Source organism: Rattus rattus, chromosome 12 (genome assembly GCF_011064425.1).
Source record: "Rattus rattus isolate New Zealand chromosome 12, Rrattus_CSIRO_v1, whole genome shotgun sequence".
NCBI lineage: Eukaryota > Metazoa > Chordata > Mammalia > Rodentia > Muridae > Rattus > Rattus rattus.
In genome coordinates this window covers 60,929,076-60,956,226 of record NC_046165.1, presented here as the reverse complement: position 1 = coordinate 60,956,226, position 27,151 = coordinate 60,929,076, and the positions used below count along the sequence as shown (strand labels likewise).

At 50.4% G+C, this 27,151-nt stretch overlaps 1 protein-coding gene across 2 annotated transcripts; it reads left to right on the top strand.

Moving 5' to 3' along the window:
- Nucleotides 1-31: 31 nt before the first annotated feature.
- On the top strand, nt 32-26,915 carry Fam167a (family with sequence similarity 167 member A). Of its 2 annotated transcripts, XM_032918078.1 has the most exons (4): nt 32-207; nt 5,272-5,358; nt 14,975-15,734; nt 26,612-26,915. In XM_032918078.1, exons 3-4 carry the CDS (start codon nt 15,351-15,353, stop codon nt 26,873-26,875), a joined length of 648 nt encoding a protein of 215 aa, XP_032773969.1. In that variant the 5' UTR covers nt 32-207; nt 5,272-5,358; nt 14,975-15,350; the 3' UTR covers nt 26,876-26,915. The 2 variants fall into 2 exon arrangements, with proteins under 2 accessions (XP_032773969.1, XP_032773970.1); XM_032918079.1 differs by lacking the exons at nt 32-207; nt 5,272-5,358 and adding an exon at nt 14,528-14,695.
- Nucleotides 26,916-27,151: the final 236 nt, after the last annotated feature.

Here is a 27,151-nt window from a genome sequence, read left to right as displayed (position 1 = left end):
AGGCTGGCGGCGGAATAGCTCTGCGGTCGCCAGGCAACCGCCCTGACGCAACGCAAAAGAACGTCCCTTCAAAAAAGAACGGTGCGGAGAATTCACAGCGATCTGGAGCTCGGGAGCTCGGGAGGCGGGAGCCGAGCTCCGAGGGGCGGGCGCGGGCTGGCGGCGGGGACCGCGACAGCTCCGACGACGCGACTGGAGCTCAAGAAGGTGGGTTCGCGGTGGTAAGGTTTTGTTAAGGAGCTCGGGTGCCCAGGTCTTCAGGGTGGGCAGTGGGGGCCCTGGATCCCACAGCCCTGGAGGGAAGGAAGACACCTCCATAGGACAGCGTGGTTCCCTCTTATTTGCTCCTGGGGTTTCGGGCCTCTCTGGAAGGCGTGGGGGACCAGGTGTGGACTCCATGCCTGAACCTCTTGGGACTCTGGTCTAGAACTACTCATCTAGGCTGGTGACTCCCACACCTACACATCTAAGGGAGATGGGCGTTCTTGGTTCAATCGCTAACTCTGAAATGACCTAGGGTGCTTAGCCCTTTGGCACCCCAAGAATGATGCCAGGGACACCAGAGGGACTGCACACACAAACAAATGAGCAGGTCAGCCAATGGAGCTGGGCTTCTGAATGGCCAGAAAGAATAAGTGTGGTGGTGTAGGGGGTGCGGGGGGTGCAGCCTTCTCTCAGATGTGGTTCCTGTGTGTGTATATGGGCTCTGTTGTGGGTAAGCCCTCCTGGGGACACCAGGAAGATGAGTTGGCTCCAGGTTGGTGTCCCCAGCTTCATTCACTTACCAGCAAATTCTACCTCCATTCCTCCCACCACCAAACTGTCATCCCTGGAGCATCTCGGATGAGACCGAGTGCTGTACAGAGTGCTGGGTAGATGTAGCTCCAACATAGCTTCCCCTCCACACACCAGAGTCCTCTCCTCTCTCTTCCCTTCCTCTCTCTTCTCTCCTCTTCCCTTTCTTCTTTCCTCCTGTTTCCTCCTCTCTCTCTCCTTTCTCTCCTCTCCCACCAAACTTGGGACTTACTGGTTAAAGTCCTGGCAAAGCCAAGGTAATTGAGGTACCTGTTAGCCTGTCCTCCTGTGAGATGGATCCTGCCGGCGCAGGTTTCAAGAGCTTGGGAAAGCTCTAATGCTGTACTTCAGGCAATAAAAGTGAAGGTGCTTCTCTCCGGAGGGCCTCCTGATCTCCCTGCTGAGAACCCATGTGCCCTTGGCCATTGTGTGATTACCCTTTGAGGAGACAGTGTGAGCTCTGTTTGTAGACGGAGAAGCAAAGAAACTTGGAGCAGTTTGTGTGGCTTTAGAAAACGCAGAGACATCCATGGGTCTAACCCCTTACACTCCAGAAACTCTCTTAGAAAAAGATTGCTTCAGGAGCCCAGGGAATCCACCATGGCCCGGGACAGGAAGACACTATTCACACCCACATGAAATCACAGTCACGAGGGGCTTGTCTCATGGCCTAAGAAAGTCCCCTGCATACATAAAGCCCTGACTTTGTACCCAGTACTGCATACACTGGGCATGGTGGCATGGTGCCTATAATCCCAGCACTTGGGAGCTGGAGACAAGAGGATCAGAAGTTCAAGGTCATCCTTGGCTACCTAGCAAATTTAAAGCCAGCTTGGGCTGCATGAAACCTCATTTTAAAAAAAGAGGAGGAGGAACAGGAGGAGGAACAGGAGGAGGAACAGGAGGAGCAGGAGAAGCAGCAGCAACCAGAATCTCATACTCTGGGTCAGTGAGGAGGAAGGAAGACAGACCCATTATGAAGGAGACCTAGAAGGATGAGATTGGCTCAGCTCATGAGAAACAAGGCTAGGCTAGTGGGCTAATGTTTAACAGGAAGTAGCAGTTGAGCCTTGCTAATTGGCAGTTACCTATAGCCTTTGAGCTTCCATAAAGGCCAAGTTGACAGGATCTGGGGACCTGGGCCAGGGGTCCTGCCCCTCAAGGACCAATTCTCTCCCCAGTAACATTACCACTTCTCTCTTGAGTAGAGCAAAGGAAAGGAGAGGGAAGAGGACACCAGGGATCGGAGGTTGTCTTACCCTACCCGTCCCCACCCTTCCTATACCCACCTGTCCTCCTGAGCACCCCACCCTCTCCCCTCTACCAAGCCACCATGCCAGATCATCTCAGGAGCAGCTCTGTGGACAGTCACTCTGAGTCTCAAGGGTACGGAGGGGGAGTGTTCTCTAAGGTAGCTCCCCTGATTCAGGCCCTCTTCACACCTCAGCCTGTCCAAGAGTCCCTGGCATATGGAAACTACCTTCATGGAGGAATTTATGGAGTATCACTCAATGGGACAAGCTTCTGTTTCTCACCTCAGAGTGGTGGGCTGAGCCTTTCTTCTTCACTGGTGCTAAAGGTTCTTTTTAGGATACCCTGAATCAAATGTGGGAACTGGTCAATAGTGGATCCCAGGATGTGTTACATGGGGCCTGTAAGGCAAACCTGGGGCAAATCCCATTTTTCATGTTGAAGGGCAAATTTGCATCAGTCCGGGCTTCAGCCTATACAGTGGCTATTGTGCCAACTTTTAAAGGCTGGTCTGTATTTCCTCATTCCAAGAGGCCAGCAGAACCTCTGAGCAGTGCCTGGGGACAGACCAATGGCAGCTGGAAGGACCTGGGGTGAGAAAGTGGGGGGTAAAAACCTTGAGCAAGTTTTTATAAGGACCTGTATGACCAGGAGGCCACGGGGTAGGGGGTGGCTTTCCCCTCTTTATCATCAAGTCAGAAGTGACATCAGATACCTAGCCTTTGAGCAGGCACAGGTGCGGAACCCTGGGGACACAAGACAGACCTGAGCCTTACCAAATCAAGTAGTCAGAGAAGCAGCTGCTCCAGGCCCAGGGCTGCCTGCACTGTGGCCTCATCTGTCTTGTTGATCGGTTGGTAGCAGCTGCTGAAAACATGGCGGACTGCAAGCCCATTATCGAGTTTGAGTAAAAGCCAATAGGATGGCAAGTTCTGCCCACACATAGGTGTCTTTTGACATGTTTACTTCCAAAGCTCCAGCAGATCCAGGGGGCCTCTCCTGAGGGCTTTCTAACATCCCAGCCATCTGCCTCTTGGTACCCTGACCATCTCCTCCTTGGAGTACTCCCTAGATACCTTTCGTTTACCAGTCCATCTGTCCTTCACAGTCATGCATCAACCCACCCCTCTGGAATACTGCTGTCTTCAAAAAGATCAGGAAAAAAAAGAACATGTTAGCTTTGCTGGTTGCTGAATGCGTCTGCTGCTGCGAGAGAGAACAGCACACCTGCACTGCTGCCTCTGGAAGGGGTGGGGATTTCCCACCCAGTGAACCATGGGAGGAGGGAGTCTCCATTTGAATGCAGCTGGGGACAGCTCGCCTGATGAAACCACCCAGAACACCTCTCTTTACCTCCAAAGCTGTTTAGGATCAAGAAGAGCATCAGGAAGAGGATTCTTATAAAGGTGGTCTTACCCTCAAGGAACAAAGAATCTGGTCAGAGGTGACCTTGAACTGGTGCTCTGCCCGTTTTAGAACTCACAGACATGTGTTGCTGAGTGGCAATTGTTGTTGGGAAGCTGCTTTCTCAGGGACAGGCCAAGGAGAACGCCAGCCAGGCACAGTCAAGGGCAGGAGGTGGCAGTCCAATTAGAGGTATCATTAGTACCACATATGCCTTATCTCATTTGATCATCCTAGACCATTGTGTTGCTTCTGCTATGATCTTGCTTTATGGGTGAGGACACTTAAGCCTGAGACATTAGGTTTATGACATTCAATATCACAGACGTAGTTAGTGGCCAGGTTCCAACATCTCTTTCTGTCCTGTCTCTGCCTTTTACCTCTCTGAAGCACCAGATCCCCTCCTGATATGTCCCATCAGGTGCAGCTTCTGCTGACAGGATGGAGAGCAGGGTTACACAACCCCATTTCTCCTCTGTCTTCATGCACTTAGAATAAAGAAACTCTCCGTATCCCAGCCATGGGCACAGCATGCTCCTTTTGCAGGTCACCTTGGACATTCCCATCCCAGCTTAGACCAACTGTGGCTCGACTGTACCCTTTACTGTCCCATCCAAATGCAAAAAACAAAAACAAAGCCCTAAGACCCTCCAGTCTCTGAGCAGTCAGCATGCTCAGGTGATGTGGAGGTACTCAAGTAGACACACCGTGCACCTGGATCCCTTTAAGAAAATCTTGCAAAACATTTAAACCCTGGGAACTCGCAGAGTGAAGTAGAAAACAAACAGAACAGATTCTCACTTGAACCAGACTTTGTTGATTTTGCTTATTTGAAGTTGGAGCCCTATTACCATAGATTTGAATAGCCCTAACTGCCTTCTTTGGGGGCCAGGGACAAATGCCACTTGGGACACTTTCCAGGGAGCCACTGTGTCCTTAACTGTGAAGTGTGGTATCTGAGTTTCCTGGGAAGCATACACTACTCTTGTAGCGAGGATACACACCTCAGCGACCCTCTGCTTTAACAGCCACAAACTGCTCCAGAGGAGTCTGCGTCTGATTCCTAGGAGCCACTGTGGTCTTTGCAGACTTCTGTGGTCACATGGGGTGGTTGGCTGAGACACTGACAGACTGACTTTCCAGGAGGACCCCCTTCCTTCTCTTCATTTCTCACGGCTCCTTTCTGCCCTCTCACTCGGCCTCTCAGGTACCTTCTTCCACACTTGCCAGAGAAGCCCTAGCCCAGGGCCATGGAGGGGACATGCTGAGGAGTCCAGCTCTTCTCCTCCTTGCAGAAGCTCCATGCTTTCTGCCCTCTTTTCAGGCATAAATTAGCTGTATGGATCCTGGAAGTCATGACCCCTCCCAGAGCCATAAGGAAGCACACATCTTTCTTGGCAGTTTTCTTAGCAACTTTTCTCACTGGGCAAAACGAAAGCAAACTCACAGGCGTCTTGCAGGAGGCCTGTGGAGCCAAGCCTATCAATTATTCAGCACGGACCCAGCACTTTGCATTTGCAAAGGTTTTATACGTATTTTTTAATAGATTCTTCCCTCACAGTGTCTCAGCGTGGTGAAACATGACTACCCGTTTCTTAGAAATGAAAGTGGGACTCTGCTTAGAGTCTAAAGATTCAGGTTCAAGTCTAGTTAGCCCTACTATTGGAGCTGTGGGATCCTGGGCCAGTCTCATGATGTCTCTCTCTGGTTTGGGGTTTCTATGGGGCCTAACTTTTGGGAAGTTTTCTCTCACCCAGGCCACAGAAAAAGCTTATAAATGGCAGCGTGGTTAGAAAATGTTTGTGGATAATTTTATTTCAGATATACAGCAAGAAGCATTGGATCCCAAGTGGAGGGGCAGCCATTCGCGCAGGACCCTGCAAACCAAGTTGTCCTAGGAGAATGATGGTAAGTGAGTTCTGTTGTCTGTGTCTCCAACAAGTGGTTGCTGGCACACTGGCTGCTATGATCTGAGAAGCTGTCCTAGAAGAAAACAGAGGCCAGTGCACACACTCTTCGGTCATGTTTCTCCAGGGAGGTGGGCTTGGGACTGATGTCTTTCTTGCCATCTCCAAGCTGAGTTATTTCCATCTTCCTCAGAAATGGAATCCCAAGGGAACAGTATCTGAGGCTGCCCAAGCCAGATGCTGCCCCTGCATCCCCATGGCCCCCATCACGTATATCGGACCTGTGTCATCTTTTTGTCCTCCCACACTGGAGCCCTCAGGCCCAGCATCAGGACTGCCTCTCAGTCAGTTCGGGAACGAGCCAGCTCCCTACACACAGGCAGAAGTCAGTTACTACACCATCTAAGTTTCAAGAGTCGTGTGGCAGAACCTTCCTTAAGCTCAAGTGTTCCCACAGCAAAGCCTGTTTGCAGAGGACTTCCAGCCCAGAGACAGACACCAGCCTCTTTGGAAGGAAGGAATGGATTTTCATGGTGCTTCATTGCAGGAAGGAACTATCCAGGCAACACACGGATGGCTTCCCTGGGTAGATAGCTCGTTCATTCACATTCACACACATACAGCAAGACAACCAGCCATCAACCACCATACTACATACATGCAGAGAGAGAGAGAGAGAGAACAGCCATTCCACAGCCAATTAAACAACTACACACACACACACACACACACACACACACACACACACTCACACCAGCACAATTAGCCCACTTCCTGCCCATAACTGCAGCCAGGGACACCCTATTCCAGATCCTCCCAACAACACTGACTAGGAGCTGGAATAAAGATGGGCCTGGGAAGGGGAAAGATGACTGGCAGAGGGCCAGATCAGCGGGTGTCCCTCCTGCTTCAGTCACCATGGCAACTACAAAGAGGAGGGAAAGGGCTCTGGGCAGCGCCTAGCTTGTGTCTGCAGCTTGGGGCGGGGTGGGGGCGGGGCTGTGTCCCCTCCTCTCATCCCCAGCTGGTCAGTACTGAAGCATGTCTGCCAAGTACAGATGGTCATATTACGGAGCACACCTTCCAGCTTGGGTGAGTTGGATAGGAGTTCCCCACCCCCACGCAAGATAAGCATCAGGTTTATCATTAAACCTGAACAGATAAGCCTGCCTGGCCCAGGAAGCCCAGATCTATAACTCTTCTACCCCCTGAAAAAAAATGGTAGAGCCCAGTGAGTGCCTTTCCCTTCCTCATTTCACCCATGGCTCTATGACAGCTTCCTCTTAGAAGGAGCCCAGACCGGATTGTGAGACAAGACGGTGTGTGCAGGCTGTCAACTTGGCTCACTTTGCCCTCCACTCTGCAGTCTTGGAGACCACTCAGAGCACAGCCTATGGGTGGAAGCAGAGGGGGATGTGGGGGCTGCCTGCCCTAGCGTATTAATTGGGTGGCCAAAGACATTACTCTTCGTCAGGTCACAGCTTTCTGATGGCGTCTGCCCTTGGGGACGTGCAAATGCACTCAGCAGAGTAACACAGACTTCCTTGTATTCGGGTGAGCCTCTCTGTCCACTGACCAGGCCTGGCCCTGCTCAGCTATACAGGACTGGGCAGCCAGACAGTGTTGGAGTGTGAGAGCCAGTCTCACTGAGGACGACAGTCATTCCTTGTACCTGCCTTCCTAAGAAAAGTCAGGTCCTGAGGGGGCCTGACCCATGGTGTGGCCAGTTCTTCATTCCAGAATCTTCTCTAAATGACTAAGTCACACCAGCCAATGGAAAGTTTTCTATATGGGTGGGACTCAGAAAGGAAGTAGCCAGCCATGTCCAGATAGCATGTTCTAGAAAAAAGTACGGCGGCCGCAAGGAATGTGGTGGGAGACTGTGGTGGGCTGTCATCAAGGTAGCCTAAGCCATAGGCTGGTCACTCAGTCTGCAGCTCATTTTGCCCAACTGTGTAGTCTAGAAGACCTGCCCCTGGCCTTCCTTGTTTTATGTATGTGGCATGTAATCACAGTCAAGGTGGCCCCTGAGGTAGGGACAGTGTCACTGGACTGCAAGAGTGGGGCAGAGCCATCCATCTCCAGGAGAGTTTGTCTACCAGAGGACAAAATGAGCCCTGTCCTGCTGAGATATATAAGAAGGGAGAGAGCGTAAGCCCTTAGCCCCAAGCTCAACCCTGCTGGCATCATTCTCTTCACACCTACCTAGTTCCAACCCTTGTCCTCTAAGTTCTTGCTCATCTCTGTGCCTCAGTTTCCACATATAATGAGTATGCAATCTCAGGTCCTCAAGCTCAGCAAATGCTCTTTTTTTTTCCCAGAGTGTCTGACTTGATAGGTGTTAGAAACTCAGTAGTGTTATGAATGATACCAAGAAGCACAGTTCCTAGGGCGGGATCCAAGATGTGCTGTAGAAGATAAAGGGTCACCACTAGTGGAGTCCCAGAGAAACATCCAAGGGCACAAAGGACAGGGACACTTGGAAGGAGACAGCATACCTGGTATGTGGACTGTGGCATGTATGCCTGGTCGCAGGACTAAGGTGTGTGTGGGGGATAGAGGAGGATGGTGGACATCAGTGGGAGAAGATAGAGAACTCCCAGCTTTCCCCAGCAGGGCTCTGTTTCCAAGAACCAAGCTATTCAATCTTGCAGGGACCCTTGTAGAGTCAGAACAATTGAGATTCCACTGTGTTAAGGCCCTCTGGGAACTGTTATCATTGGTGTTCTGCCTGTGCTGAGCAGAGGGCACCCATCTATACCTATGTTCTAAATAATGTGCCTCTTTTCTGGATGAAGATCACAGCCCCATGCTGGTGTTCCTGGGCTGGAGTTTTGTGACATGGGTCATTTGTTACCAACTTGTAAAATCAACCCAAATACTAGGGTTCCTGTACCTCTCTCAGGCAGCATGGAAAGTCTCCAGGTGACATCGGGAGTTACTTTTGAGAATACCCTACCAGTGTAAGGGCTACAAGGCTCCGATCCAAGCAGAACAGCTGTAGAAGGTGAGCTGTAGCAGTAGGACCACTCATAGGCAAGTCTTGCTATGGGGAGTGTCATCTTGCTGAGGTAGCCAAAGAGCTGGCTGGGCTGGCCAGACGTACAAACATTTGCCCCAGTTTGGGAGTCCTGCAGCAACCTATCAGGGTAGGCACAGATCCAGGGTAGGACCCCTGGATGGTCCTCAAATGGGTAACATTTTTTGCTAGAAGGAGCAGAGGAGGAGTAAAGAACCACATATGGTAAACTGTCATCCTGTCCTCAAAGGTGCCGCTTGCTGACTGTAAAGTAGGAAACAACAGTGAATGCAGACTTAGCAAAAATTCACTAAGAAGAAGTAACTTCTTTTCCTGTCAGTTCTCAACCACAGATGGTATCCCTCTCTGAGGGACACACAGAAGAGAAGAGAAGAGAAGCGAAGAGGGTCTTTGGGGCGTCACAACATTTCATGACATTGCTTGGCTGTCAATTACATTTTTTGACTCTAGCCAGGGTGCCTGAGTGTAGGCAACGTTCCAGCAAGATGGTAGCACCACTGGGCAGCCATAGGAGGTGAGATGGGGTGAGTGTTAAGGAAGAAAGCAGGCAGATACAGGGCAGAACCAGAAGTGAGAGTCGGCCCCTGGTTATTTAGTAGAGACCATTGTCTCAGAGACCTCTGCATTTCACAGCTGTCTTGTGACTAACACCTAAGTGGCCACATGTGAAATCTCACTGGCTCTCCATCTGGACCCCACACACTCCAAATTCAGAGCCCAGGCTTGAGTCTGATTGGTCAAGCTCAAGTCACATGCTTAAATATAGTAGGCAGGGCCTTGGCAGAAGAAGGGGACTGGGGGCTGGTCCTGTGGTCCCAAAGGACAAACACAATGGGTATCAGGCCTGCCTCTGGTCCACACAACATGGGAGTTCCCTACAGACAGCAAAGGAGGAGGTTAGTTGTGGCATAGAAACAAACAAAACCCAAATCTCAGCAAGCATCCGCCATGTTCTTTTCTTTCCTCTCCTTGCTTTGTGTTTCTGCTCGCCAGTTAGAACTGCCAGGAACCCAGCCAGAAGTAGTAGTCTCAGAGGAGAATCTGAAGGGCTATGTCACCAAAGCCTGGGTTGTAGACTGTGGGGAACTGAATAAATGCCTGTTCACCTCAGGTGGGGAACCAATGATGGATCAAAGAAATGATGTACCCAAGATAGCTTAGGGAGCCAATGGAGTCGGGGAATAATTGGAGTTACCAGTGTGAATGTGGGCTCCTTCTACACCACCGAAGAAAATGCTCCCCCTAGGAATTGTTAATTGCTTGTATGCCTGAGGAAAGGTGGGGCTTCATGAGCTTCTTTCTCCCATGATGGAATATGAACCCAGTCTTGTATGGGTCATCTGTGGGTAATATCAGCTGCTGAGAGTTCAAAGGACAACAGTCTTGTCATGCCAGAGAACAGTGTTCCACAACAGCCTGGCTTCTAACGGTCACACTGGGGGCCTCAAACTGTCTTTTGTGCTTGGTGTCAGACACCAGTAGATGTTCTCCCTGTGATAACAAGAGGCCCCTAGCAGCCCCAGTGACTCCTGGGAGTAAGGCCAGCTTGGGGTAAGGAGTCACCTGAGGTGAGAGAAGATATCAGTGGCCTAAGAACTGAGGGGTAGGATTCCTCAACGCAAGGTGGAATGGTCTTTCTGGAGGAAGAGGGCAGGAGAAGGTGCCAAGTGGAAATGACCTCATACAATGTTGATCACCAAGGGAGTCCTTTCTGCTTCAGTTTAAAGTCTCAGAACATGGCCAACCTCAGTCTGTGCCTGATTTGAGTGGAGAGGGGGTGGGGAGGCTTTATACCCGCATCCAGCCACATGGGTTACAGACATATTCTTGTTCAGACACTTCCCAGGCAGGGCAGGGAAGGAGTAGGTGTGGTAGCTCCTGAGGACAGACGGAGGGGATGTCCACAGGAAGCCCCGGAGCCACACCTCTGCTTCTCTGAGCCCAGACAGCTGTATACACATGAGCAAGTGCAGGCCACAGAGACAGGGCCTGATCTATCTGCCCACTCACTCCGGCTTGATTACAGTGGGGCAGTACCATTCAGGTTCTGGATCTAGGATCAAAATACTGCTTCACATTGTGAACATCACAGGGTGGTAGAGGAGACCATCGTGAAGACCTTGTTAGGGGCTGGCTCAGTTGCTAAGAGCACAGGCTGCTCTTCCAGAGGACCCAAGTTGAATTCACAGCACCTGCACGGTGGCTCACAACTATAACTCCATTTCTTGGAGATATAGCAATCTCTTTTGGTCTCCTCAGGCACTATACACATGCCCAGACATACATGCAGACAGAACACCCATATACATAAAGTACAATAAACCTTATAAAAAGACCCTGGAATAAGTGTGGTAGTAGAAGAGGGTTAAGAAGCCCACCCATGAAGAGCTAGCCTAAACACAGACACCAAGGGCTCAAGTCCCAACTTCATCCCTGACTAGCTCTGTGACCTTAGGCAAGAGAGCACACCTCTCTGGGCCTCAGTCTCCCCGATCTGTACAACGGGGACAATAACTTGTGCATCATAGGCGTCTATGTGCACCCCTGCGTTGGAATCGGCTTAGCTTTTAGGATGACTCCTGGTGTGGTTGCTCTGAGTAAGTATTAGTTAATCTTGTGATGACATCATTGCTTTCCTGTGTGCTGTCATTACCAGCGAAGATTAAAGAAATCTTCCGGAAGGAGAAAGGGCTCAAATCCCTGAGAACTGAGGTAGAGAAAGGAGGGGGGAGGAACAGCTGTGCAAAGCCATGGGATTTAAGGGGGGCAGGAAAGGCAGTGTTTCTGTGTATGTTAGATTGTATCTCCTGAAGAGGAAATGATGGGTTCCAGTGGAAAGACTCTAGGGGAGCATTAGTCAACAGACCCCTAGACTTCCTCTGCCCAGGAACCAATTGGGGAAGTGGGCTTGAAGACTTTCCAGATGAACACATTAGCTCATAACGAGACAAGGTGTCGGCTGACGGCTGGAGCTCTATCCACCCGCCTCCTCCAGCAGCAGCCCAGGAATTAGCTCACAGCTGGCAGAGCCTCCTGTGCTATCCTGGAAGCCTGGAGCATGTTTGAACAGCAACCATGCGTGCAGAGTGGGTCTTCAGGCCCACACATCATTCCTTCAGAGACACTGGCACACCTGCAAGGCTCGTCCCTGCTACTAATGGGGTATCTGCCACGTGGGGCATACCTGAGCCTGGTGGGATTATGAGATTGTCTGCTTTCCTCTGGTGCCCTGGCCCCAGGTCTGGCAGTGCCCCTTGGCTTCCTGCTTTCCTCTAAATGTACTGGCCCCAGGGGAATGTAGGAGAGGTGAGTCTGGTGCTGCTGTTCAGCGAGTCAGGGGCTCTCACTGAGCCCAGATTTCAGAATACCCTAGTGTGTCAAGAGAGACAGAAGGGCCCTGCTGCCATTCTGCCCACCCAAGAAGCTGTCTGTGGGTGGCACCTATCCCAAACACCCATCCAGCACCTCACCACCAGCTCAGGATGAAGCTAGCAAAGTGCCTACTAAGTGGGCAGTTGATAGCAAACCTTTCTCTGGGCACCTCTCCAGGCCTGTGTGGGTAACATTCCAGGTCAATTCCTACACCAGTTATAGAGGAAGGAAGAAACCCTCTGGGCCTCTTCAAACATCAGGGTCATTCGGTTTCCAAGGAAAGATGCAAAAGAGCAGACAACTCAGGTCATCCAGAGGTCAAGGACCCCCAAATGACAGCTCAGGGCAGTGGTGGGGTGACGGGACTGGAGTGTGATGTCATCCACAGGTTACATCTGCTTTACAACCTTTTAAAAATGTAATTTTATTTAGGCCTCCTGCATGTTGGGTGCAGAGCTAACAGCTCTGTTACCTTGTTTAAGCCTCAACTCCCCTCCGTCATCCACACCCTTAACGGAGGCAGACATCATCCTGAAATCCTTTGGAACAGTTTTCTTGGGGTTTTTGTTTTTGTTTTTTTTCTGCTTTAAACCAAGAAGCCAGTGTTCGCATGTTGAGAGGCCAGTCTGCAGAGTGCATACTCTGGCTATAACCAACATCTCTGAGGAGAATGGAGAGAGAGGCACAGAGTGGTCCTGAGGCCATGGGCCCAGAGCAGAGACCTGACAAGCTATGTGCCCAGGTCCATGCCTATGGCCTGCTCATGGAAACACCTCACCTTCTCCATCTCTGTGCTCGCTCGCTACTTTGTAGCACCTGTTCTCTTGGATGAGGGAGAGGCTGGAGAGAACCAGAGTATACCCTGTACTAGTGGATCAAAGGCTCTCTCCCTACCTAATCTCACTAAGCTCTTGCTCAGGCCTTCTCTGAATCTATTCAAAAGCAGTAATTAAAACAAAGCCACACAGCAAGGCTGGAGTGAAGACCCTTACCTAACCTTGCAGGCTGCCACCCCCTGCAGAGAAGCAGGCAGGAGTAGGAAGGCCTCCCCACCTGTGCTGTCCCTCCCAGGATTTGGTGCTGCTCATCAGTCTAAATTGGACTTTCTCCAAAAAGCTCACTGGCTGTAATGAGAGCTCCCTTGTCTGAGGAAGGAAGCTTTCTAGGGTTCAGCTGCCCCAGGTGTACCTTCAGAATGAAGGCTGGCACCTCCACACAAAAAGCAGACAGCAGGCGCCTGGGAAGGGCCCCAGCAAGCCACTCCCAAGTTTTCACACTTGGAGAGATCTGAAGAAGGCAATCGTGAGAAAGCACAGGGGCAGAACATCAAGAGTTGCTGTGCCTTCCTGGAGTGCTAACAGAGAGTGTATGTGAAGAGATGCATCAACCCCTTATACAGAGCGCCAGACTGAGGCTCAGCTAGCCTGACAGCCCAGGTCTAGGGTCACATCCCAAGCTCAGCATCTGCAAAGACGGTTTTCTAGCTATGTGCTTGGAGCTTCCGGAAGCTGAGGCTGCTACTGGGGGAGCCTCAGGGCTCACATAATGGGCTCAGTATCCCTCGGGATGATCAAGGATCCTCAAGGTACCATTACCTTGCCCAGAGAAGGCAAGAAATGAAACCCGGTTTCTCTGCTCTCTGTGGGGTGGAATGTCCTTCTCACTAATGATGCCCTGGGGAGGGCAATATCCAGTGCTCTGGTCTGCTCTCCTCACAGCGCAGGCTTGTAGGAATGGTCCTGAGCAGAAAGCTCTGCTCTCCTCTTACTGAGGATCTGTGTGCCTCAAGAGGAACCACACATCCTCCCTCAATGGCCCCAGTTGCTCCCACCCTCTCCCATCTTGGCTTTCTCAGTCTACACCTCCATCTATCCCCAGTTTCTGCCACTGCGATAAGGTATCTCCTGAATTAATTCTTCTTTGGATTAGGGAGTTTTAAAACTTTTTTTAAATATTGATTTGATTCACAATCACTAAAATGCAGAAACAATTTCATGCATTTCAATAGGTAAAAAGATAAATTGTCTTCCAGCCACATCTCAAGTGTACCCTACTAACCCAAAGAAGGCTGGGCTTGTACAATGTCACGATGGGACATTCTCAGAAAGAGAGAAAATCTCATCATCAGGGTGGAGACACTGCCTGTGTAAAGACAGCATGAGCAGTTTGTGTCACCGTGAAGTCAGGGGCTAAAACACACACAAGTCCATAAACATCTTTATTTCTTCTTTTTCCACACAAGGACAGCATATGCTCTTAGAAGCTGAACCTATAGCTTTTCATCTGGGCCTTATCTTGGAATTGTTTCACATCAGTTCATTCCTGTTTAGAGCTCAACAGAGATGTTTCAAACCCAAGTTCAAGTCATATGCCTCCTACCGTGATCTCCCCTTGCCCAGATCTCCCCTGACATATGATGTTAAAGCTGGGGCCTCTGGTCTGCTTCTCACTCAGCTGCGCCTTGATATGATAGGATAAAGTCTTGGCTTGTGCCCTTCCCTAGAGCCAAGCTGATCGGCTCAGAGCACAGCTGGATCCCTTGCAAGGCGGTGCTGGCCCCATGGGCAGTCTAGGTAAAGGGGAGAAACGTCTTTCCACAAGAGTGAGTCATGAGTGGCGTTCAGTTTCAGAGTCTAGCTCCAGCCAGCAGCTTCTTTCCTGCCGTGGCTGCAGGTTTATTTGCTTCCTCTGACAAGGTGAGGTCAGGTGTTGTCGTTGGAGCCGGAAGCTGAGTGAGTGTGGATGAAGGGTGGGGCTGTGGTGGATATGAGGGTGGCTAGGGGCAGGAGACACCTGTCCTGAGACTGTGTGGGATCCCACTTGGCCTGTCAGCTGGCCCTGAGGACCTGCCCAGAAGACAAACCTGTATCCTGAGATCCAGACCAGTTGGCCTTTTCTGCTGTTTCTTGCTGAGGAATCCATCTTGGTGAGTCGCTCGGCTTCTTGGAGACTCTGGTTCTTACTTTGTGAATCAGGTGTTGAAACAAACCTACACTTGCTGCACGGTCTTCCATGGGCTCAGAGAGGTAGAGTGGTTTTACAGACAGTAAAGCTCTGTCCAGTTTTATCAGTCGCTCTCTGCGGAGTCTGTGAAGTCGCCTCACTTCTTGCCAAAGACTGGCGCATAGATGCCCCGTCGCTGAGCCTCAGTTTCCCATCTTGAGGCGTGAGTCCTGGGCTGATATGATTCTTTTCCTTCCTGTAGGTCTACTTTCTGCATTCTCTTTGCCTTTGACCTGCACACCTCCAGCAAGCATAGAGAGATCTCAGAGGAGTCTGTCCCAAAGATTCCTGCCGATGCTTGTCTGATCCTGCCTTCTGGGAAGCATGGCCGCCACAGGATTACGGGACAAATCATAGACCCTGAGACACACAGCTGCTCTGAGAGGCACACTCTACAGCCTTGCTTGGCTCCAGGTGCTACCAAGCCTTGAAACTCACGCCCATCCCAACAATGCCTTCAGGAGCCATGGCCACAGCCGTATGAGACCAATACAGAGCGGGACTTGACCTTGCTACCCAGCAAGCCTCCCAAGTGGCCCCACCACCTCCCATGTCCAGCTACCAGGGCAGACTTGAGAATGTCTGTGCCCCGGATCCAAGTGGAAGAAGTGGGTGAGAAAGACAGGCCAGCAGGGGCAGCCATACCTCCCGACGACCACCTCCTCAGCCTGAAGGCCCTCACTGAGAAGCTGAGGCTGGAGACCCGAAGACCTTCCTACCTGGAATGGCAAGCCAAGCTGGAGGAGCAGACCTGGCCTTTCCCGAGGCCAGCTGCCCAGCAAGAGGCGAGTCTGGAGCAGGGAGCATGTGGGGGTGGAGAGCCTTTGATGCCTCTAAGGGAACCCAGAGAGCTTCTTCCACCTGCCAGGAGTGCCAGTGGAGGTGACAGGCCACTGGCCACAGACAAGCTGGAAGGCTTCCGGAGTATCGACGAAGCTATCGCCTGGCTCAGAAAGGAACTGGTGAGTGGCTGCCCGCCAAGAGGCCATGGATGTGTCATGCATGTTTCCTCTCCATCTTTCTGTCTGTCTGTCTTCCCACATCATGTTTGTCCTTCCATCGCTGCCTGTTTCCCATGGGCATGCCGGGCTTCCTTAGGCAAAGGGTAGATCTCCTTTCTCAGTGGATACATGGGGGGTCAGTCAGCCCCTAATCAAAGATCTAGAGGAAGTGTACGTTAGTCCAAGGATCTGAGCCCACACATGTTCCCACCCTCTCCTCACCAGCATCGGAGTCTCTTATTCCTGGACAGCTACGGGAGCCCCAGAGTTTACCTGAACTTCTCTCCGAAACCCTCTCCCCATCTACCTCAGTTACTACAGGGCTGGGGACCACTACTCACTGAGCAAAGGAGTGGCCTCTTTCCCTGAGCTGGCAGTTGGTACTAACTGGATGGTGGGTCTTCCTGGGTGGCCAACTTTGGGAAGGGCTCTCAGTCTGGGGTTCATAGCTGTAAGTGCTGGGGCTCAGCGTGGGAAGTGCTGTTTAATAATTCAAGGTGTACAGAACTTCCAGAAGAGGGCATATGACGGATCACGCCTGGGGTGAAGGCTTTGTCAAAGGATGTTGAGTAAGAATCTGCCCAGAAGTCAGGGCGGGTCGGGCATTCCAGATGGAAGGAGTGAGCAAGGGCAGAAGATGCTGAGTGGAGCCGCAGCTGGATCCTTTCACTGCCCACAGGCAAACAGACTCCCACCAGGAACCTCTCCCCACCATGGAAATCCCGGGAAAGGAGGTGGAGCATTGTCCCAGGCTGCCCCAGGAAAACCACCAGGTTCTCCCACCCGGCCCCAAACAGTAGCTTCTCAGCAGACCCAGACCTGAAACAAAGCCCCTCCCCCAAGCTTTAGCTGCTTCCCTGGGTCACCTCCAGAGCCATCTGACTCCAAGGAGCCAGCAGCCAAGGGCCAGCTGCCCTCCAGAGCTGGTGGTAACTCTCCCACCAAGAGGAAAGCAGAGGCCTGCTTGGTTTGTTTTGGTGAGTCCTGCAAGTCATCTCTCCACTGGGGCCTGAAATTCCTTGTGGGCTGTGGCAGCTCAGAACATTGGGCATCTGATCAATTGGGAACTTCTTTAGTTGATACTGAGACTGCACAGAACACACTGTTCCATTGTGTACGCTGTTAGGGACAAGCATGGATAAGCTTGCTGTTGGCTTTCACAGAAGACAGGGCTCCTGTGGATTCTTGTTCTGTGACTACAGGGTGCTCACGGAAGCATGAGAGGTGGGCATGAGAGCCAGAGACAGACCCTGAATGCTGCACCCTGAATTCCTGATGCTAAACTGCTCTGATCTGTTCTTCACAGAGGAACAAAAAAATATTCCCATTAGCCAAGGATGCAATTTGCTGGTTTGGGGGTTCATTTGAGAGTCGTTTCCTATTTAAGTAAGTTCACATTCCTTGTGGTCTCTCCTTTGGAGTGGGGAGTAGAGAAGTTTTCCTCTGAGTGACTAGAAATAAAGGGGCTCCCTCCAAGCTTCCTGGACACCTCCCAGCATCCTTTAGATAGAAAGGTACCTAGGGGGAGCTTTGGAAAGATCCCAATGCCTCAGGATATGATGAGCATCTAGGACATGATGCTAAATGTCCAGAGTCTTCAAGGGTATTTAAGCAGCACACAGCCTAGGCTGAGAACATTGTCTGAAATCTATGGGGCATACTCACACCCATTGCCAGGACACATCAAACCAAGCATGGCCAGGTACCCCACCCAGAGTGTGCTGGCTAAGAGGAAGAGGCCAGCCAAGACAAGACAGTCATAGTCAGGACTCATGTGGCTGCCAAAGGCTGTCTGATGTGGGCACAAGAAATACGTGCGTTAGTAACATGTCTTAGACCTGTATAACGTTTTCTATTCTCCTGGGTGACCATAGGTGAGTAATGACAAGGATGATGATGACAGATGGGTCACGGTGCTCGCTCTGTGCCAGGTACTTCACTTGCGTCACTCACTGCTCATTGCCGTGTGACCTCGCCCTCCCAAACTCTCATTTTCAAGATGACAAAAGACTTAGAGCGGAACACAGCCAGGAATAAGGAAGCTGGCATTTGAACCCTGGATTATAGGGTCACTTTGCCAATGCTAGTCAGCTGCTGCCACAGAATACAGCATCCTCCAGAGGCAGCCAGTTTCCCTAAAGCCAAGCTCACAGGGACATCAACAGACGACAGAATGTACAGGTTGGAGGCAGACAGAAGACCACAGTTGAATGAGAATCCCTACATTCCATTGAGTCTTACAAGGGTCCTATGTACTTGTATCATTGTTCCCATCAGACAGATGAGTTTAATGAAGTTCCTGCGAGTCATTGAACCTGACCAGGAAGTGACAAAGCCAGGGCTCAGATCACCTGACTGGGGAAGGCCGGGCTGATCATGCTGGAAAAGCCATTTGGCCTTGCAACTCCATTGTGCACCCAGAACCTGCTGAGTCTATTTTAAGGATGAACATCATATACTGTGGGCCTGGGAGATGGGGTCTAGAATTTGGAATTTCCAATATGTCCCAAGGGACACTAAATGCCATATTCCATACCACATCTAGAGTACCAAGGAGTGAAAAGAGACCCAGGGGACTGTGAAGAGACTTCAGAGGACAGATCTGGACTACCCAAGCTTGAGCTCTGTATCCTGTCCCTGACTTAACAGCCCCACAAAGCCAAGTTCATACAGCAAAGGGTCTTAGTGAACGCTCCTCCCTAAGCATCCCCAGCCCAGTGGTGCAGGAGACCCCACCTGCTTAGCAATGCTCTCCCAGAGGCTAGCAGCAGCTCAGATGCTGAGTTCTGGACTCCCATGCCCAATTCCACCCTGTCAGAGATCAGACACCAGCAAAAGGCAGCTCTTAAAATGCCTAGCTTGAAGCAGCTTGGTTAGAATGCTTGCCTCTGTCTGTTTCAGTTAAAACAAAGCTTCGTGCTATTTTTCTAATTTATCCATTGTTCAACATCAAGGTGCCTCTGAAATCCAACTATTTTTAAGGCCCTGTGAAAGTAGTTTGCATAACCTTTCTTATGCCACATTTATTTAAATTCAGAATCCCTGGGCACCCCTACTCTCCTTCCTCATCTGCCAGACTCCTGTGCAAATGTATACTTTCTCCCACATGTCCAAGGAGACCGACTGAGACTGTAACCCCAGTCAGTATATGGGCTTGTCCTCGCCACACTTTCAAACACCCAACTGAACAGAGGGTTGTCTGTAGTCCTGGGGAATGGATTTAGAGACCTTTCTTCTCATGTTGGACAAGTGTCCTTCCATGGAACTATGTCCCCTTCTATTTATTAAACTTTCTGAGACAAGGTTTTCCTAAGTTGCACAGACTGACCTTGAACTCACTCAGGCAGGTCTTAAACTTGAAACCCTCCTAACTTTGCTTCAGAAGTAGGTTTTAGGTCTCTGTCACCAGGATCTGGTTGTAATAGAAGTTTTGATCCTAGCAGAGGACAGCCTAATAGTGTGAGAAGGCCATGGCCCTGGGCAGCAGGAGTCTGTCAGCTCCTTGCAGGTGACCGTGGTATTCCAGTTGCTTTGGTCAGGGAGCCAGGCCTGGGCCTGGAGCTGAGCCACCGACCAACCAACCAACCGTGTCTCACAGTCACCCACCTTCCATCTCGGCTCTGTGGTCTTGCTCAGAAATGCTCTTGACAGACAAGGAGATAAGAAACAGAGGCCAGAACACCTCCTGCTCTGTGAGAAAGAGGCAGACAAAAGCAAAAGCCTTAATCTCCCAGGTTCTGTGGTGAGAAGCTGAGAATCCATAGCACCTACACGGTGCTAGCTTCCTGCAGGTGTTGGCTCCCTGCAGGCAGAGGTGTTTATAATTGTTACAAAACAGAAAAACGAGGCTGGCAGGTACTTGCCAGGCAGGACCTGTGTGTCAGAGCTGGGGACCTGGGTTCTGGCAGTGGTGCCCCATGGCCTCAGCTTGATCACCAACCAGGGTTCTTAATGGTAAATCTTGCCAAGCATAGGGCTCTGGCACATATAACACCAGTGCCCATTATCGTGTCTGTTGGACACCTGCCAGATGACAAGTCATCCTCACTGTGTGGGATGGAGGTGGGTGATGATGCTGGGGGAGAGAACGCTTGTGCTCCCAGAGCACTTTCATGTGGTGCTCCCAGAGTACTTTCATGTGGTGCTCCCAGAGCACTTTCATGTGGTGCTCCCAGAGCACTTTCATGTGGTGCTCCCAGAGCACTTTCATGTGGTGCTCCCAGAGCACTTTCATGTGGTGCTCCCAGAAGCTTGAGACTGTTTGCCCTTCCCACTTTACAAAGAAGACAGAGACTCAGAAAGACAGAAGTCTTAGGTCAGAGGGGTTAAGTAACAGCCAAGGATGTGGATACGCCTGATAGTGTGGCACCCGCCTGACTCAGGGGCCAGGAGTCTTTCCTGTTTCAGAGACCTAGCACATGTTCACATTGTGAACCACAAGCTGTATGTAAAACACACTGTGAAATGGGGGCAACAGGTACCTACCTGTCAGGCTGTTGAGAAAGGACGATGAGGAAGAGGAGCCAAAGGCCAAGATCAGGGCTGTGTTTCCTTCTGTTGACTTAACACTCATGGCTTCCTTCCAAGACGGGTGCTATTGACAGTCTCACCACCCCCATTTTACAGGTGAGGAAACTGATTATCAACATGGGGATTTGAACTCATATCTGCCCAGCCTCAGAGCTCATACTCCAAATGACTGCTGTACTCACTGCTCCTTCAGTCAGCAAGCATGGAGCTGCCTTCTACTTGCTCAGCTCGTCCTCTCAACTCTGACATTTTGCCATGTTATTCTCCAAAAGTCAACTCCATTTTGCCCTCTTTCCAAGTAATTCTTTCACTCCGTATGAGGAGATGCCTTATGCTACTACAGAGCCCAGCCATAGTAGTCTCAAGTCTCAAATGGGCTAGCTCAGTTTAAGCATGTAGGATGGACAATCCCTTCCTGAAAAGTGTGTGTGTGTGTGTGTGTGTGTGTGTGTGTGTGTGCGCGCGTGTGCGTGTGTGTGCATTTAAATCAACATGTTGACCTGCTTGTGGGGTATGGTATAGTACATTTAGGTACAGTATGTGGTGGTCAAACCAAAATTAGCGTTTCTACTTTTTCATGTACTATCTGTTCAACTTCTCCTTGAGTTATTCTGAAATATGTACTAAATTGTTGTAGACTAGTTATCTGGGTAGTAAGGACTGGGCTAGGGCTGTAGTCCAGTGGTACAGTGCTTGTCTCCCATTCGTGAGGCCATGGGTTCAATCCCCAGGACTGCAGAAGAGTATTGGCATGGATCTCTCCTGGTTAGATACCCATTTCCATCTGTCTCACTTCCCACCCTCTCCCAGCCTCCAAGGATCCCTAGTGTTCAGTTTTATGGGCTTTCGAAAGCGAGTGAGGACATGTGGGTTTATCTGTCTGGTTACAAAAGTATCTGGCTTATTTCACTTAACATAATGCATTCTACTTCTGTCTACATCTGTACAAACATGAAGTTTCTACAGCTTTAAGGTAGAATAATAAATTACATTTTAAAAGTCATTTACCCCTTGCTGGACATCTTGGTCAATTATATGTCTTGGCTATAGTGGGCAGTCCTGGAGGAAATATGGGAATATGGGAATACATTAACTTCTCAGGTAGTCAAGACAGATAGTTTGCTCTCCCTGTCTCTCCCTGTCTCTCTGTCTCTTTCTGCCTCCCTGTCTCTGTCTCTCTCTCTGGCTCTCCCTGTCTCTCTCTGTCTCTCTCTCTGTCTCTGTTTGTCTCTGTCTCTGTCTCTCTCTCTGTCTTTCCCTGTCTCAGCCGTCCATGGGCTAGAATCACAGTGTGCTGTACTTCTGACTTGCATTTCCCCCAGGGATCTGAGGTGTTGGACATCTTTTCCTAAGTTTGCCTGCGGTGCTACTTCTGAGAAGTGTCAGCTCTGGGTCCCCACCCATTCTTAACTCCTCACCTCTCCTGTATGTCCTTTCCAGGCAAGCACAGCTCCCTCCATCCTTCATACCCCAGGTGCTGATTAAGGGAGGGGGGGAGGGGGAGGGGGGAGGGGAGGGGGTAAGGAGGAGTGGGGGATGAGGAGGGGTGGGGATAGGGAGGGATGGGAGGGGTGGGGGGTCTGGGGGATAGGATGGGACCATTGTTTGCCCTTTTCCACAAGGAGCTCACACCTGTCCAGGGTTGTTCACCTAAGAATGGGTTGTTTTGGGACTGAAAGCCAGAGCCCCTGGTAGCTCTGAAAGTCCACCCTCTCATAAAGAAGGCAATAGTTTGTCTGGGGACTATCCCAAGTATGAAAAATTGAAAACCTTATCACATCTTTAGAGCTTCACACTTGGGTAACATCAGGAATTCTCCAGGAGGGCTTGAAGGGCCCAGAGCTCTCTTCCTAGCTTTGGACTCTGTTCCGGCTTTCCCAATCAGTACAGGCCCAGGAAGGAGACCAAGTCCAGACAGGAAGCAATAATAACAGGCTCCCTCCTCCCTACTCAACCAGCCCAGGGGACTAGAGCCAAGGTACCAGCTCTTCAGCACAGCCCACAGCAAGGGGCTACAGATCACACACACACACACACACACACACACACACACACACACACACACACACACACACACCCCTCCCCCATTGTCAGGAGAGGCTACTCCCAACTCTGTGGCCCAGTACCTCCTGGCAGAGACAACCTCTCCATGAAGTACACTCCCCCCTCTACCTGAGTCCACAACTCCCCTTGGAAACCAATTCACAATGTGGAGCTTCTTCTGGGAACCTTCGAGTTTTTCCTTCTCCAGGTTCCCAGAAACTCAAGTTTCCACCTTACCCAAACCACCTGCCTCCCTTCACCTTTGTCAATTCAGGATTCACAGGGGTCAAACTAAGGTTAAAGTATGCTGCATTGTCCTGGTTCTACACAGACTCCAGCACGGTACTGATTATAACAATGTCTGACATTATACATGTCTTATTATAACAATGGCTGACCTTTAGGGGAAGCTAGACAAACACCCTGGCAGAATACAAAGACTGTTTGCGATCCCCAAGAATTAGGCCTCTATGGCCCAACCATGTGGAAATGAAACACGCCCCTTCACACGTGCTGGGTTCCTGGCTCTCACAGCAATTCTTTCCAGCATCTGTTAGAGACAAATGGAGTCTCTCAGACTAAGATAACATCTGAAGAACCTCCAGAATTAGGGACTAGGCACATGTCCTCCGTCCTGCTATTCACTTTCTATCTGTGCTGACACTTAAACACTGATTCCCAATCTCCACACCCTTGCAAAACATTTCTGTTGTCTGTCTCGAGTGCGATTGTTCCAGCAGCTCCACACACATGGGTCACACAGTTGTCCTCTTGTGTCTGGCTAGTATCACTTAGTATAATGGCCCCAAGGTTCATTTATGCTGTGGCAAGTCTCCAATCTCCTCCTGCTGAAGCCTGGATAGCATCCAGAGAGTGGAGAGACTGTGTTCATCTATGTTGTGGTTGAGTGTGCCACTATGAACATGGGTCACAGGTCTCTTTGGAGTCCTTGCCTCCAGTTGACATGGGTGAAACTCCTGGTCATATGGTAACCACAGAGTTTATTCGGGACATCCAGGGGATTTCTGCAGCCTTCGTTGTCAGTGCTCCCAGTACAAAGTAGGCATGAGCTTTGCTTTTCCCCTTAGGAAAGTACTTAGTGTGATCTTTCTCCAGTAAGCAGGGCACATTCACGTGAGAGCTTTCTGTTCCGGATTCTCCCAGCAGACTCTCTTTTCCTCTCTAGCTTTCTTCATTTTCCTTCAGCATCTCTATTGCCTCTCCTCACTCCACAGGGAGCTCTGAAGTCAAGAAACCTCTCCCTTCTTTTTCTGAGCCCTGTAATTACTGTTTAATTAGATAATCCTACCCTTGGGGGTTTGCCATCTACCTGAAGAAACAAGCTAATTCTCCTAAGAATCTTCTCATTTGTCTCCAAACTGCCAGCATCCACAGGCACCAGAAGAGTCTGAAACACAGCACTGGCTCTCTCCACAACCTCAGGCCCCTGAAGACCCTCTCCCTACCATTCTCCTAAGCCCTAATCCTGACCCTCACCAGTGGCACCACCACCCTTTCAGCAGGCACTGTGCCCCGATAATGGGATTACTGGAAGTACAGACCACACCTCTGAATCCAGCCTGTGCCTGTCTCCCCAGAGGCAGGGCAAGCCACCCTGAGGGAGGGATGGAAAATAAGAACATTCTACACTGAGCTTTAGAGGACAGTATTCGACCTATGTTAAGCTGAGTTCCTTCGGCTGGAGTCTAAGACCAGTGTTCCAGCCTAGGTGTTCCCTGGGTCTTGGCCTGGCCTAGAGAGAAACACAGGTAGCTACTGACCCACATTTCAACCAGTACAGCTTCTAGGTACATACAGCTTCTTGTCTGGTCTGGAAACTTCTTCAGCCCCTTCTTGGAGAAATGAAGGAAGCATTAGTGACTGGTTTAGCTACCAAGAAAGGAGCCCCACTTGCAACAGGGCCTCCTCAAGAAGTCTGCTGCCCCTAGCCCCTGGGAGAGCCACTGCTTGACTCCGGGGGTATCGGAGTGTTACCATTCCCAGGAGGACAGGGCCTGGGTTAAGTTCCTCATCTCTAACACAGTAAATGTGATGCCTCTGGCCTGGGGTTGGGGAAAAGACAGGGAAACAGTAGAGGTCAAGTGCAGAGAGCCAGGGGGTGAGGGGATCTTGATATCCATAGTGACCTGTGTCCCTTCAGCATTGCTAAGGAAATTTAGTATAAAAAGCCTCTCAGTCATGTGAACCCAAAGAGCATGATGGGAAATGAAATAAGCCCATTACAAGAGCACAAACACAAAAAGAATCCTGCGGGGTGTGTGTGTGTGTGTGCGTGTGTGTGGGGAGGCTCTCTAGCATCAGCTAGCTCAGAGAGACAGGCAGAGATGGGCTTGTCAGGGGCCGGAGGTGGGGGGATGGGAAATTTTCTTTTTGTTAATGAGCACATGTTTTAGTTGAGAAAGATGGAAATTTTCTGGAGTTGGGTGGTGGCTATGGTTGCACAGCAATGCATGTCTTGAACACTGCTGAACTGTGCTTCAAAAAGAACAAGATGGTAAATGTTTTGTTATGTAGATTTTTCATTTTGGTTTTAAATTTGGAAGTCTTAGCCCTTCACATTTAAGAAAAACAAGTGTGTGTGTGTGTGTGTGTGTGTGTGTGTGTGAGAGAGAGAGAGAGAGAGAGAGAGAGAGAGAGAGAGAGAGAGAGAGAACACGCTGAATGCTCACTAATTTTCTCCCAGGCAATTGTTCTGTATTCCAAACCCAATGCGGAAATGAGAACATTTGCATTCATTTGCATAAGCACTGGGAGTCCCTCCTGGCTCCCGGCACCTGGTAGGCCACAGAGCTGAGTCTGAGGACACACACACAAGTATTGAAACAATAGCCACTTGCTGGCGTGGGCAGAGTAAATGGCAGGAGGGACTGGGTCTCAGGTCAAGTAGGAACAGCTGGTGGCCTGTCAGTGACAAAGCTTGGTTAATGGGAAACTGGCTGCCTGCGAAGCCTATTGAGACCACAGTTGCCTTCCTTCTCTGCCAAGTCACAGCTGGGTGACTGGCTGAGGGACACCTTGAAGCCTTCTGAGTTCCAGTATCCTGACTTGCAAAATATAGACCTTCACAGCAGGTACCTTGGGGAGGCTGTGAGGTACCCAGGGTTTGATGGATTTTGAAAAGTACTGCTGAGAGCTGCTCGCAGTGCATCCCTTTCTTAATAGGAAACAGAGGTGCTGAAAATATCAGAAACCCTCTCCAGGGTCCCCAGGCATTGGTCAGCTCTATCTCCTAGACGCCCTCTCCCTAAGGGGCAGAACTGGGTTGTCGGTCTCGTGAGCTCCCATCCTAGCTTTACCACCAAGGGCCTTTTGATAGTTGACTTTAACGTCCCCATCTGTGACTTGTGACATAGTAAGAATTTCACTTCATAGGCTATCGTGAGGATTAGCTCTAGTGTGTTAGCTTTGTCTGGTTCATAGTAAAACAGAGAATAAATACCAGCTCACTTTCATGATTGGCTCTTAGGAACCTTTATTTTTAAGAAAATGTGTATTGGTGACATCTGATGAAAGAAAAAAATAGCAGGCTGCAGAGGGAGGGAGAGCCACACCTCTTTAAGAATATGACCACTGGTACTATCCCATGCCCCAGTAGATGGCCCCAAACCCATTTGTATATGGGCAGGACTAACTGGAGTCAGGGTTTCTGTTTTTGTTTTAGTTTTTGAGGACATGGATTTTGTAAGAGTGGGCGGGTACTAGGGTAAGCTGGAGGAAGGTGGTAGTAAATGGATATGATCAAAATACATTATAAAATGTATGAACTTTCAAATAATTAATAGAACATGTTATGGCAGCCCACATACATGACCTAACTGGCACTGTCACAGTAGAAAGCCCCCTTTGTCCAGCCCATACATCCCCCTTCCCACCCAGAAGCTATGTCACCAAATCTGGTGTCTATTACTCTCGAAGTCTCCCTCCATCTGAATATCCCCCTTGGACACCAAAGAGTGAGAGTGGATGGAAAGCAACTCTAAGCCAGGACTGGCACAGAGCAAGATTTAGACATAGTTGCTAGCCTGGCACAAAGCTTCATCGGGCAGTAATGCCTTCCCATTCCACTGCAGTCAGTGTCTTTTCACCTCTCTGGGCCAGGATGTGTGCCTGCTGCCAGATGGATCTGTCAATGATCCATGACGTCAGTTAGGATTCCTATTAATGAGTGTCCTCAGCAGCGTTTACAGAGCTACTCGTGATTGCCGGGCCCCCTGCTGACTCGAGTCTGGCCTCTCCCGTTCCAGGCAGAGATGCGGCTCCAGGACCAGCAGCTGGCCAGGCAGCTCATGCGCCTCCGAGGAGACATCAACAAGATGAAGATCGAGCAGACCTGCCGCCTGCACAGGAGGATGCTCAATGACGCTGCCTTCGAGCTGGAGGAGCGGGACGAGCTGTCCGACCTCTTCTGCGACTCCCCGCTGGCATCCTCCTTCAGCCTTTCCACCCCGCTCAAGCTCATTGGCGTCACCAAAATGAACATCAACTCCAGAAGGTTCTCTCTCTGCTGAGAAGCCTTGGGATGGAAGGGGAGCCAGAGTCAAGGGGGAAAGAGAGGGCTCAGCCCAAGTTACCCACAGTGGGTCTCCCGGAGGCCATGCTGGGGAGTGAAAGGCACCAGGACCTGGTGGTAGTATGCCAGGGGCTTCAGCTTTCTATACCTGGGTCTTCGTGTTCCAGACCCAAAGAGTCGCAGACACTATGTAGGACAGGGCTCTCAGCAGGATCCCTGTGGCCTTCCCCTCTGTGGCCTCTTTCCTGTGTCCTAGAATCACTGGTGCTATGAT